This window comes from Schistocerca gregaria, chromosome 6, assembly GCF_023897955.1.
Source record: "Schistocerca gregaria isolate iqSchGreg1 chromosome 6, iqSchGreg1.2, whole genome shotgun sequence".
Lineage (NCBI taxonomy): Eukaryota > Metazoa > Arthropoda > Insecta > Orthoptera > Acrididae > Schistocerca > Schistocerca gregaria.
This window is the reverse complement of record NC_064925.1, coordinates 507,800,208-507,813,426: the sequence shown is the minus strand read 5'-3', so window position 1 is coordinate 507,813,426 and position 13,219 is coordinate 507,800,208. Positions and strand designations below refer to the sequence as shown.

At 43.7% G+C, this 13,219-nt stretch overlaps 1 protein-coding gene across 1 annotated transcript in view; it reads right to left on the bottom strand.

Annotated features, from left to right (window-relative positions):
- LOC126278924 (KH domain-containing, RNA-binding, signal transduction-associated protein 3-like) overlaps positions 1-12,493 on the bottom strand; it is a 1,426,848-nt gene extending 1,414,355 nt beyond the window's left edge. Inside the window, exon 1 of the mRNA XM_049979200.1 lies at positions 12,295-12,493. Within this exon, the coding sequence (XP_049835157.1) occupies positions 12,295-12,493 (199 nt within the window). The remainder of the gene's footprint in view (positions 1-12,294) is intronic.
- Between the last annotated feature and the right edge of the window lie 726 nt (positions 12,494-13,219).

Sequence of the window (13,219 nt, the reverse complement as noted above, 5' to 3'; positions counted from 1 at the left end):
GGAAATGGAGATCAAGGTCGAAGGAAAGAAAAATTGGAGGGACAAATATAAACCGATCAATATGCCAGAGATCAACGACAAAGAACAATACAGGAAAAGATTAGTGTGTCACCAGTGGAGCCGACAGGAGAAAAGGACACTGAAGATCTCGGAAGAAGAGCGAGAGAGAAGAAGAGAAAGAATGAAGAGGTTCTGGGAGAAGAAGAGGAAAATGCAGTCCACGAAGGGGTTACCCGTTGTCCTAATGCAACAAGAAGATGATGTAATTTACAGATCTGAATTGTTCCCATAACAATGGTATTATATGTACGCAGAACCTTACTATCTTACGACAGCTATATCAGTGAGGCACAGTTGGAATCAGTCAACTCGTATAAAAAACTGGGTACAACAAATTGTTGGAGTATGAAACGTAACGATCACATAGTTCAGTCGTAGGTAAAGCAAGTGGCAAACTTTAATTCACTGGGAGGATACCGGGAAAATAAAACCAGTCTGGAAAGGAAATTGGTTACAAAAGATTTTTATGCTCCAGCCTTGAATATTGCTGATGTGAGACTCGTTCCAAATACTAGTAACAGAAGGTATGGGACGTATCCGAAGAAAGGCAACAGGAAAAGTCATAGGTTCGTCTGACTCACGGAAGAGTGACTCGAAAATGTTGGAGAACCCGAACTAGCAGATGCTTGCAGACAGACGCGAAATTTAGCAAAAAGAAAAAGGTGCTTAAAATGTTCAAGAACCAATATTAAATTAGGAGTAAACTAAAATATAGTAGAGTCTCCAGTATATCGGTCTTCAAGGGACAACAAAGACAAGATTAGAGTAATTACAACCCTTACAGAAGAATTTCAGCAGGCTTTTTTCCCCGCACTCCAAATTGGCTCAGAATGGAAAAATGATCTAGAATGGGAAGCATCCTTGCCATGCACGTACCTATAGGCATCCGCAACGGGGTTAGAGTGAGCGGAGGGTAGACGTGGAGGGGGCAGAGGGGGGGGGGGGAGGAGAGGGAGAACTTGCCCCCTCCTGATATCTGTGGTAGACTTTTGTTAGTTTCAAAATTCTCATGTGTGTCTACGTAGACATGATTCTCCGTGGTTGTGCTGAGCCGCGTGCGTGGTTTAAGACAGTCTATTTAGTAAATATTGCATTGTTTGGTAGTCAGGCAGTTTGCGAGAAACTGTACCGTTTTCTTATAGTAAGAGCGGGTTTGGTGTTGTTTTGCAATATTGCGGAGGGGGAGGCGGATCTTTACAGAACATTGCCGAAATATAGGACGCGATCTTTTCGTCTACCACTTCCTTGTACAGCCCTTAGCGTTCTCTACATCTACATCTACATCCGTACTCCGCAAGCCACCTGACGGTGTGTGGCGGAGGGTACCCTGAGTACCTCTATCGGTTCTCCCTTCTATTCCAGTCTCGTATTGTACGTGGAAAGAAGGATTGTCGGTATGCTTCTGTGTGGGCTCTAATCTCTCTGATTTTATCCTCATGGTCTCTTCGCGAGATATACGTAGGAGGGAGCAATATACTGCTTGACTCTTCGGTGAAGGTATGTTCTCGAAACTTCAACAAAAGCCCGTACCGAGCTACTGAGCGTCTCTCCTGCAGAGTCTTCCACTGGAGTTTATCTATCATCTCCGTAACGCTTTCGCAATTACTAAATGATCCTGTAACGAAGCGCGCTGCTCTCCGTTGGATCTTCTCTATCTCTTCTATCAACCCTACCTGGTGCGGATCCCACACTGCTGAGCAGTATTCAAGCATTGGGCGAACAAGCGTACTGTAACCTACTTCCTTTGTTGTCGGATTGCATTTCCTTAGGATTCTTCCAATGAATTTCAGTCTGGCATGTGCTTTACCGACGATCAACTTTATATGATCATTCCATTTTAAATCACTCCTAATGCGTACTCCCAGATAATTTATGGAATTAACTGCTTCCAGTTGCTGACCTGCTATTTTGTAGCTAAATGATAAGGGACCTATCTTTCTATGTATTCGCATCACATTACACTTCGCTACATTGAGATTCAATTGCCATTCCGTGCACCATGCGTCAATTCGCTGCAGATCCTCCTGCATTTCAGTACAATTTTCCATTGTTGCAACCTCTCGATACACCACAGCATCATCTGCAAAAAGCCTCAGTGAACTTCCGATGTCATCCACCAGGTCATTTATGTATATTGTGAATAGCAACGGTCCTATGACACTCCCCTGCGGCACACCTGAAATCACTCTTACTTCGGAAGACTTCTCTCCATTGAGAATGACGTGCTGCGTTCTGTTATCTAGGAACTCCTCAATCCAATCACACAATTGATCTGATAGTCCGTATGCTCTTACTTTGTTCATTAAACGACCGTTACAGCGCCTAGCAGAGCATAAACATGACTGAATTATACTTCCACTCTCCCCGTCACCAGTCCTCAAGTCCCGGACGTACAGCCCCTTAACTTGTACACATTTTAATATTTGCATTTGTATTTGACCTTTCAAGGCTTACTAAAACTTCATTCCATTTTACACGTTAGACCAACTGTAGTAGTCTGTGAGGAACACTGTCATGTTATACTGTGGATATATTCACCCACGATTCATCTGCGGGCCTAAATAAGGTAAAAATACAAATATCTGCAAGCAATCAGAACAAAAAACCGTGAATTATGAAGATCGAAAAGGTGTTTGGACCTTCTTAAACTATATGCCTCTTAAACTATATAGTGTGCAACCATGCACGACGTCTACATCTACATGTACATGTACATGTACACACATACTACGCAAGCCACCTTATGGTGCGTGGCGAAGGGTACCCTATACCACTACCGGTTTCACTCGCAAATAGAGCGAAGGAAAAGCAACTATCTATATGCCTCCATATGAGGCCTAATTTCTCGTATCTTATCTTCGTGGTCCTTACGTGCAATGTATGCTGGGCGCAGCAGAACCGTTCAGCAATCAGTTTCAAATGTCGGTTCTCCAAAGTTTTCTCCGTTGTGTTTCTTTAAAAGAATGCCGTCATCTCTCCATGGATTCCCATTTGCGTTCCTGATGCATTTCCGTAACACTTACGTGATGTTCAAACCAAATGGTAACGAAATCCAGCAGCCCGCCTCTGAATATACTCCTTCAATCCGACCTGGTACGGACCCCAAACAATCGAGCACTACTCAAGAACAGGTAGTAGCAGCGTCCTATGTGCGGCTCCTTTACAGGTGAATCACACTTTCCTAAAATTCTCCCAACAAACAGAAGTCGACCATTCACCTTTCCTACCACAGTTCTGAAATTCTCGTTCCGTTTCATGTCGCTTTGCAGCGTTATGCACTGATTTTAAACTTCTTGATTGTGTCAAGCAAGATGCTACTTATACTGTATCCGAACATTAAGGGTTTATTCTTTCTACTCATCCGCATTAAACCTACATTTTTCCACATTTACAGACTGCCTACCATTCATCACACCGACTGGAAATTTTGTTAAACTATCCAGATGTAGAGCTATGAGTTCCGTAGTCCAATTGCCGTGTCCCCATAATAATGTACCCAACCAGGGATACGAACATCGTTTTGATTGAGTCCTAGCCTGTTGAAAATTAGTTCTGCTGACCAGACCACTGTTTTGGGTTTCTCGCATATTCTCCCCAATGCAATCTTTCTCATTGGACTTCGATGAACTCACGCCTTGATAGTGAATTAGTTTTATTTTTGTTATTGCCCATGGTTACTGTGATACTTTCCAAACAAGTACACCATTGGGCAAATTAAGTTTGCAGTGAAGAATGTAGTTGCCGTCCACCTTACGTTTGGTGGGTTTAAGTATGTAGGTTGCCGCTAACCTATTGAAATTGTTTTTAACGATAGGATCAGAGCCATACCTCTCTCCATTCTTGGGTAAGTAATGAATATACTTTTACGTTTGGCTCCACGAGCTACGACGCGCAGCACTCGATGTTATGAACGTGTCCTACGCGGATTTGAGGCTCGTGTTTCTCTTTCGCATGTGGTTCATGAAATCACGTACAATCACATTTAAGTTACTGTTCCATTAAGAGTTATTTTCATTTTAGAACTAGAAACAGGCCCGCATCTCGTGGTCGTGCGGTAGCGTTCTCGCCTCCCGCGCCCGGGTTCCCGGGTTCGATTGGTTCGATTCCCGGCGGGGTCAGGGATTTTCTCTGCCTCGTGATGGCTGGGTGTTGTGTGTTGTCCTTAAGTTAGTCAGGTTTAAGTAGTTCTAAGTTCTAGGGGACTGATGACCTTCGATGTTAAGTCCCATAGTGCTCAGAGCCATTTCGTACTAGAAACATCCCATACAGGATATATCAAAAATTGTTCAAATGGCACTGAGCCTTAACATCTGAGGTCATCAGTCCCCTAGACTTAGAACTACTTAAACCTAATGAAGGACACAGACATCAGTGCCCGAGGCAGGATCCGAACCTGCGACCGTAGCAGCCGTGTGGTTCCGGACTGAAGCGCCTAGAACAGCTCGGCCACAGAGACCGGCGGGATGTATCACGAGGCCGGTTGGGGCGGAGGCAGAGAAGAATGCCAAGGGGTGTCTAAGGTGAAATTGTGTGTACAATGTGCCCCACAATTGTTGTTGTTGTTGTTGCGGTCTTTAGTCCAAATACTTGTTTGATGCAGCTCTCTATACTACTCTGCCCTGCTCAAGCCTGTTCACCTCCGAGTCACTACCTACATCCTTCTGAATCTGATTACTGTACTCATCTGTTGGTCTCCCTCTGCGACTTTTACCCTCCACACTTCCCTCCAGTGCTTAATTGGTGATCCCTTGATGCCTCACACCGACCCCTTCTTCTAGCCAAGTTGTGCCACTAATTTCTCTTCTCTCCGGTTCCATTCAGTACCTCCTTATTAGTTACATGATCTACCCCCACAGTCTTCCGCATCCTTCTGCAGCACCACATATCAGAAGCTTCTATTCTCCTCTTGTCTAAACTGTTCACCGAAGATGTTTCACTTGCATAAAGGGACACGTTCTATACAAACCCATTCAGTGAAGACTTCCTGGCACTTGAATCTACAATTTTTTCTTCTTCAGTTACGTCTTTCTTGGCATCAACAGTCTACGTTTTATATCCTCTCAATTTCCACAATCGTCAGTTACTTTGCTTCCCAAATATCGGAACTTATAGTGGCTCATTTCCTAATTTAATTCCCTCAGCTTCACCTGATTTACACTACTGGCCATTAAAATTGACACACCACGAAAATGACGTGCTACAGACGCGAAATTTAACCGACAGGAAGAAGATGTTGTGTGAATGCTCTGGAAAGCTAATCATGTGCATATCATAAGGTTGGCGCCGGTGGCGACACCTACAACGTGCTGACATGAGGAAAATTTCCAAACGATTTCTCATACACAAACAGCAGTTGACCGGAGTTGCCTGGTGAAACGTTGTTGTGATGCCTCGTATAAGGAGGAGAAATGTCTGCCATCACTTTTCAGAATTTGATAAAGGTCGGATTGTAGCCTATCGCGATTGAAGTTTATAGTATCGCGACGCTGCTCGCGTTGGTCGAGATCCAATAACTGTTAGCAGAATATGGAATTGGTGGGTTCAGGAGGGTAATACGGAACACCGTGTTGTATCCCAACGGCCTCGCATCGCTAGCAGTCGAGATGGCAGGCATCTTATCCGTATGTCTGTAACGGATCTTGCAGCCACGTCTCGATCCCTGAGTCAACAGATGGGGACGTTTGCAAGACAACAACCATCTGCAAGAACAGTTCGACGACGTTTGCAGCAGCATGGACTATCAGCTCGGAGACCGTGGCTACGGTTACCCTTGAAGCTGCATTACATACAGGAGCGCCTGCCATGGTGTACTCAACGACGAACGTGGGTGCACGAATGGCAAAACGTCATTTTTTTCAGATGAATCCACGTTCTGTTTATAGCATCATGATGGTCGCATCCGTATTTGGCGACACCGCAGTGAACGCACATTGGAAGCGTGTATTCGTCATCGCCATACTGGCGTATCACCCAGCGTGGTGGTTTGGGGTGCCATTGTTTACAAGTCTCGGTCACCTCTTATTCGCATTGGCGGCACTCTGAACAGTGGACGTTACATTTCAGATGTGTTACGACCCGTGGCTCTACCCTTCATTCGATCCCTACGAAACCCTACATTTCAGCAGGATAACGCACGACACTGCATGTTGCAGGTCCTGTAAAGGCCTTTCTGGATACAGAAAGCACCCTGGCCAGCACATTCTCCAGATATCTCACCTACACGTCTGGTCAATGGTTGCCCAGCAACTGGCTCGTCACAATACGCCAGTCACTACTCTTTATGAACCGTCGTATCGTGTTGAAGCTGCATGGGCAGCTGTACCTGTACACGCCATCCAAGCACTGACTCAATGCACAGGCGTATCAAGGCCGTTATTACAGCCAGAGGTGGTTGTTCTAGGTACTGATTTCTCGGGATCTATGCACCCAAATTGCGTGAAAATGTAATCACATGTCAGTTCTAGAATAATATGTTTGTCCAATGAATACCAGTTTATCATCTGCATTTCTTGTTGGTGTAGCAATTTTAGTGGCCAGCAGTGTAATTCGACTTGATTCCATTATTCTCGTTTTCGTTTTGCTTTTATTGATGTTCATTTCATATAGCTGCGAAAAATATTATGCAACCGTTCTGAGCACGGGAGAGCATGTTCATCTGAGTGAACAGTGCAGGAAGTAACGCTCTGTGACAACAATGCAGCAACATACAGCTGGAAACTGCCACTGAGCGCCAGCGCCGCTTCTATTCCGAGCTCTCTTGTGTGAATTTTCGCTGTTGTCTTGTCCTGGCACGCTCTTGTTTTAAAGTTAGAGTCGGAGCCCTAGTTGCAAATATTCGTAGGAAAGTTGCTCTGTTCGCATTTGTTAAGTGACACGTGTTATGGAACTGTGTGCCGAAAATGTGTTAACAAAAGTAACAAGTCGAGATGTATCTCAGAGCTTCTGCTGTTGAACAACTGACTAGCGCTCATTACAAATCAACTTTCTGTAGCGCCCTCTGAGCGTAACCTATGTATCAGGGAGAAGAAGACTGCGTTACGTCCAAGGATAGTGTATCGAATTCTCATCCTCCAAACAATTCATAGGAGTATTTTAACCAGGTTCTCAACTGGGCCAGTGCGGAAAAATCAGGAAGCGTACATGCACCGAGAAGAAGTAGTCTTCTACAAGAGAAATGTATTAGTTCTGATCTTTGATACGACTAGTTGATATATAACCTAGAACTTGTTTCACAAGCGTGTGCTTCGAATGGAACCAAAGACGTGGAAAACATCTGAAAGCAGGTGTAGAAGTAAGATGTCAAAATCCCAGTGACACAACAAAATGTGATACAGTGTGCAGTACAAACGAGTTAAACTGGAGCACTTCTTTAAAGGCCTCAAGGAAGGGTCTCTTCATTCCTTGAAGAACAGGTATGCAACAGGTATATCTGAAGGGAAACTGGAACGATTCAGACCTGACATTAGCGTCTGTACAGATATTGGGAAGAATAAGAGACGAGATACATATCACGGTATCTACTAAAAGGTATATGTATTACTAACGTGTAGAGACGATTAGATTGGTGTAGAGCAGGTAGAAATACAAGTTCATATTGGTATTATAGTGCTTCATATTCGTACAGGAGAGAATGTTGGTCAAAAGCAGGAAGAAAACGTGCTACAAACACAGGTCTGGAAGAAAATTCTCGTTGAGAGGTGGGCCATTTTACTTGTGTCGTAATAGGCCAGCACGCATTTATGTGAGCTGCCTTACTATTGACGTCAAATACTGATTTCTTCATGCTGTTTTTTTTGCTTCCGTGCTTAGTCCTCTCATGCTGATTTTAGACATCGCACATACAGCAGTGTACGTATGCGTAGTTTTGAGGTTGTGTGGCATCATGACAAGATTAGTGATTTTAGTGATTTGCTGTAGTGCTAACAACATAAACAGCGAAACGGAGCCCCGTTGTTTCATTCTGGAAATGGCAGAAATACAACGGGTGGGGTTTCTGCACGAATGGGAGCACCCGATTCTCTACACCTGAAACGAACATGAGTGATGGTTTGGTCGAGGATGTCCAGTAGTATGGCTTCCCCATTCACCTGAACTTAGTCCCCTCGTCTTATGGATATAAGGACATTTTAAGTCACTAATATGCTCCCACAACCATTGACAACATGCACACGTTACTGAAGCGTGTGGCCCACGCATGACCAACTCTGAGTCAACTGGATGTTTGTACATGAGTTCTTGTTCAACCGAAGTTGAGGGCTGAAGAATGAGAGAGATTAAAAAGTAGCCACATTGAGCACTTCTAGTAGCTTCAACAGATAGATGAATGTCATTAGACTTTCAACAAGAATTTGTTACAAGACATATGTTTGTAGGCTATTTTTAGATTTGTAACTTTTATCCTGTAAGAATATACGACACTTTTTTTAAACAGCTTGTAAACGGTTTTATTACACCAGCCAAAACCATATAACACAGAAATTCTAAACTTCAGTTTGAGTGCCATATGAACTGTTGTGCTCGGCGACTGTGAAAATGTTGTAGTATGGGAATGAACACACCAATCAGTCCCATACAAATCTACATTTTATTGCACAACAACCGGTCGCATATAAATACGTGTTTTATTGCAGTGCTAGCTAGATTTCAGTTACAGTATGGGCATCGAAACTACTAAAAGAGTAAGAAACATAGCGATCAGACATTTGAGCGGGATACAGCAGGACGCGTTTTAGCAGTTGTACAGCTAAAATGTGGTACGGAAAGACAAACATAACGTTTACTATCGAGAAGCAGACCTAGAAAGCTTAACGTACATGTTGCTAAAACGACTTTTATATGCCCATAGCCCTGTTCACACTGAGGGTGCTCTTTCCAATCCTACACAGCAAGCAAAAGCGTTCGTCATACATAGAATCTCAAGTGCCCTTTACACTTGTTGCCAGTTCGTTATAAATTACAACACATATCAAATCCAAATAAATGTGATACATAAATTTTCTCTTATAAATAATACCAGACTGAAATATTGTAGGAATGATGTGTAGGTAATGTTGAGCTGTCAGCTTAATGAAAAGTGCGAACTTTGATTTAAAAAACAGGTCTCACATAGTATTTTTAAAAAAATACCTTATTGCACATATGAGAAACACTACATAAAACGAAATGACAAGTGCCAGAGTACTTAAGAAAAGGCTAGTTCACAGCTTTAAAAAAAGTGATAGGATGAAGTTTTCTTTTAGAACTTACAAGCCATCATTTATTAGCATGATAACAAATGTTGAACGGACTTTTTCCCTGTAAGCCAGAGACAAAACTGCCGGTAGCACTGGTTCAGTGAGCGGAACAAACAGCACTGATGCACTCGCTCAATTTCTGCTGGCAGATTTGTTTCCACGCTGATAGTCTTGTCAGCTGTTATTTTATACTAACAGGAGGCCTCGGTTTTTCCATCTGCGGTAGACCGCAGAATTTATAACCTCAGGCATCAATTGTTGACAACGTCAATCAAATGAAGGGATGTATGTTCTCCTCCTGCTGCATCCCTCTACCCTCTGAAGGTCACTCACTCCATCCGTGTGTGTGTGTGTGTGGCGTACACACGTATTCTCGTACCAATGTCACAGCAGATCATTCATTTCGTACAGAATTGTTAACGTGTTACGTACTCCAGCCAGCTGATTTAATAATGATGTGGCATTAGAGAGACATTTACAAATTAGGTGTCGTTTTGTGAAGTATGAGATTCCCATTAACAAATAATTATATATTTTTCCACCAAAACCTTTTCTGCAGGGAGCAGTATCATTTTACTGCTAAAACACGAACAGGCTTAAGCGTTTTCGACGCAGACGCAACAGTTGGCAGATGATAATTAGCAATTGGGACCAGCAGCGAGGTGCAACGTGCTACCATTGGTCGGTCTTCCATGCCGTTACAGAATTCAACAATATCGCAAAAATAAGCATAATTCTTTTTCAGCTCAATCGTAATATCCAAAGGCTATAAAAATCGTAATGAGAGACCTTCTTATTGCTTACAGCATACCATATTGCCGATCGCCTGCGACGAGAGGATTGTATCCCAGTTCTTCAGCGACAGCAGTAGCTATTATTTACCACACAACGCCAGATACTGTAGCTACTAGCAGCATTTGAAAGTTATTTCCGTCCGGTGGTATAATACCAGTATTTTGATGATTAAATGACCGCTGTCATCGAATGGCGCTTTTCAGCCTGAATGCTATAATTACTGTATGTTTCAAAGTCGTGACTTCAACTCGTGTGTCAAGTAAAGACAAGTTTTTAGCAGGGTCGTGTGCTGTATATTATTAACTGGGATACTATGTTACTGTTGTACAATCTCTAGCAATACCCGTAAATATTCACTCGATACGGACTATAGTTTACAAAAACTCAAAGCTCATGTGGAACTCCAAACCTTTAAGATGATGGATAGCTGTATATTGTGCTCCGTATGTCTTTAATAAGAGCTTCACTTTAGAAAAACTTGGGAACCAGATATCAGAATTTTGTATTTTTACTTTCATTCTTGTACGTATAATGTTCACAAGAGCGCATGTACTTTTTACTGGTGTCTGGTTGGTCGGTGTTTTGGTATGACAACAGTACAACGTTTGTAGAGCCCTAAAGCAACGAAATGAATTCTCTCATTCCATAGAGAGGTACACTGCTCTGAAATCTGTATGCAAACAAAGAATTAAGTAAAAGCCTTAAGGACAGCTCATTCACGTAATAACACGCAACTGTCACATTTGACATTACGGATGACATATGTATCACTTTATTGTGTTCTTTCTCCATCTATGGAAGATGAATTTTATCCTCACTATGGAAACATGAACTGGCTTTTAGGCCCTGTCAATTTTCTGTCAGAATTTTCGGCACGTTTCCTGAAACCTCATGACTTTCTACCATAAAATGTAATAGTTTAGTAACTTTCTTAGTGATAAGTAACTTAGGAATAATATCCACCTCAGTCCAACATTATTCCAAATAGAAAACTGTGATTGATATCATGTGGATACTCTTTCTCACGAAATGTAAATAATAACCGTATCTAGGGGCCGACGTGTTACTTACCCAGTCACGTGACTTTAAGTGTGTGACAGTACCAGTGAAAGAGTCCAGATCTATAGACAGGAGATGACCAGCGCCCCCAGTAAGCTCGGGAGAAACCGCGGATGCGCTCACGTTTTTACGAACATCGTTGTTGACATTCCCCACAAGTTGAAACGTGGATGTTGTTATAAGGAAGTGAAATTTCCTACGTTCATCCCGCCAGCACACCACAAAAACACGTTTGAAACAGACTAAGCCTGGTACAGTCTGAACGATTCGAAACAAGACAGTCTTGAGGTACGATGTCTTCGATTAAATGCGCTGTTATGGTTTGTTTATAAAGTCCAGGCACGACGCAGTAGCAGAATCACGAGGAACAATAACGTCGATCTTTAAGTCTTCCATATTGGATTGCGAATTGCGAACTGCTACTGTTTATGATGTAAAACACACACGAAAACAAATACATGTGTCACAAACTTTTCTTTTATTCTCCGATGTGTTTCGAGGGCGAACACTCCCCATTCTCATGGTAGACTCGTGCCTTTTTTGGTGTTGCCGCTTGTTATCATATTATGGTGCTGGAGTCATATCATAAACAATGCCAGAGCTACTTACAACTTATTCCACCGGAAAGATCAGAGGGTGGTCTACGACTTTTGCGTGACTTCCAGACTGTTTGTGATTTTGTTTCGTGGTTTTCTGCCTTATTTTTACGACGATCCACAGCGTAAATTTTATTGGAACATCTATTAAGTATCTTTGGTATTGTAAATAATCTACGACTTCGGCGCAATAATACGAAAATGAGTGGTGCGCGGTAACATATTTGTTACGAAATGATGGTTAGAGAGACAATTTACTACAGCTGAGAAAATGAGTAATAATATAATGCACTGTCCCACCGAAGGTAGTGGATGTTGACACTCGAAACGTGTCATGAATGAAAATAAATTTTGTTTTAATTTTTCTCTTCTAACAACATCGAAGCATAAAAAGGAGACGTAGTTTCAGGTTTGCTGACAGAGAATTCGCGGTGCGACGTGCGTGGCCACGACTGGAGACTTGGATGGAAGCTGTGAGTCTACTACGCAGACGCACTCTCTCGAACAACAATAACAACAACAACAACAACACAGTGCGTCGCCGTACTCACGTGCAGAAGGGGGCGCGATTCCCGACAGCAACCTCTGGGCGGGCACGTGGCGGTCTGGCAAAGGACGCGGCGATTTCACACGTGGCAGCGGACACACAAACAACGGCGGCAGCGGCAGGTAGACTGACAGACAGACAGACAAGAGCGAAAGCACAGCACAGGTGGTGTCGCCGGCTCGGAAGACGCGGTGCGACTGCATACAGGGCCTGCCGCTGCGCCGCGCCGCGCCGAAACGTGCCCCCCCTCCCCTTCCCCTCGCCCCCCCTTCCACCCACTGACCCACCTACTCCTACTCCTGCTCCTACTCCTACTCCTCCTGCTGCTACAACTCGTGCCACCCCCACCACCGCGCCACCTTTCCCCTCGTGCTTCCCGGTCGGCGCAGAAGTCAAGGAGCAAGGCTGCAGGGCCCGCGCGGCCTACTCGGGCAGAGGGGTCGGGCAGCAAGGGCCGTGGCCGCCGTCTATCCGTCTATGTAAGACGGCGTGCAGAACTCGACGTCCGGAGCAGTTCCCACACCTATCCATGCAGATAGCGTCGGATGAGAGCGCCGTTACGACTTGGGCGTCAATTGGTACCTCGGTAGGCACGATTATTACCTTATTTTACCACTGACAGAAAAATAGATATGCTACTTGAACCCAGAACGCTACAAAAGGGTGGTTCACCGAGATACGCAAATAAAAGGTGGCGCACGAAATGTGTTACCAATTGTTTCTTTCACAATTTACGACGCACATTAGATATCCCCCTGGGATCTCTACAGCAGTACCAGCAGAGCTTGGAAAAACAAATGAGTTACGAAATGACGTGTAATACACGATACCACCGCTAGGAGACTTGTAAGCAGCAATGGCTGACAATGGAAGACTGATGACACAGCAACGATCGGCAATTGTGTCACTTTTTCATGAAACGAAAAGCC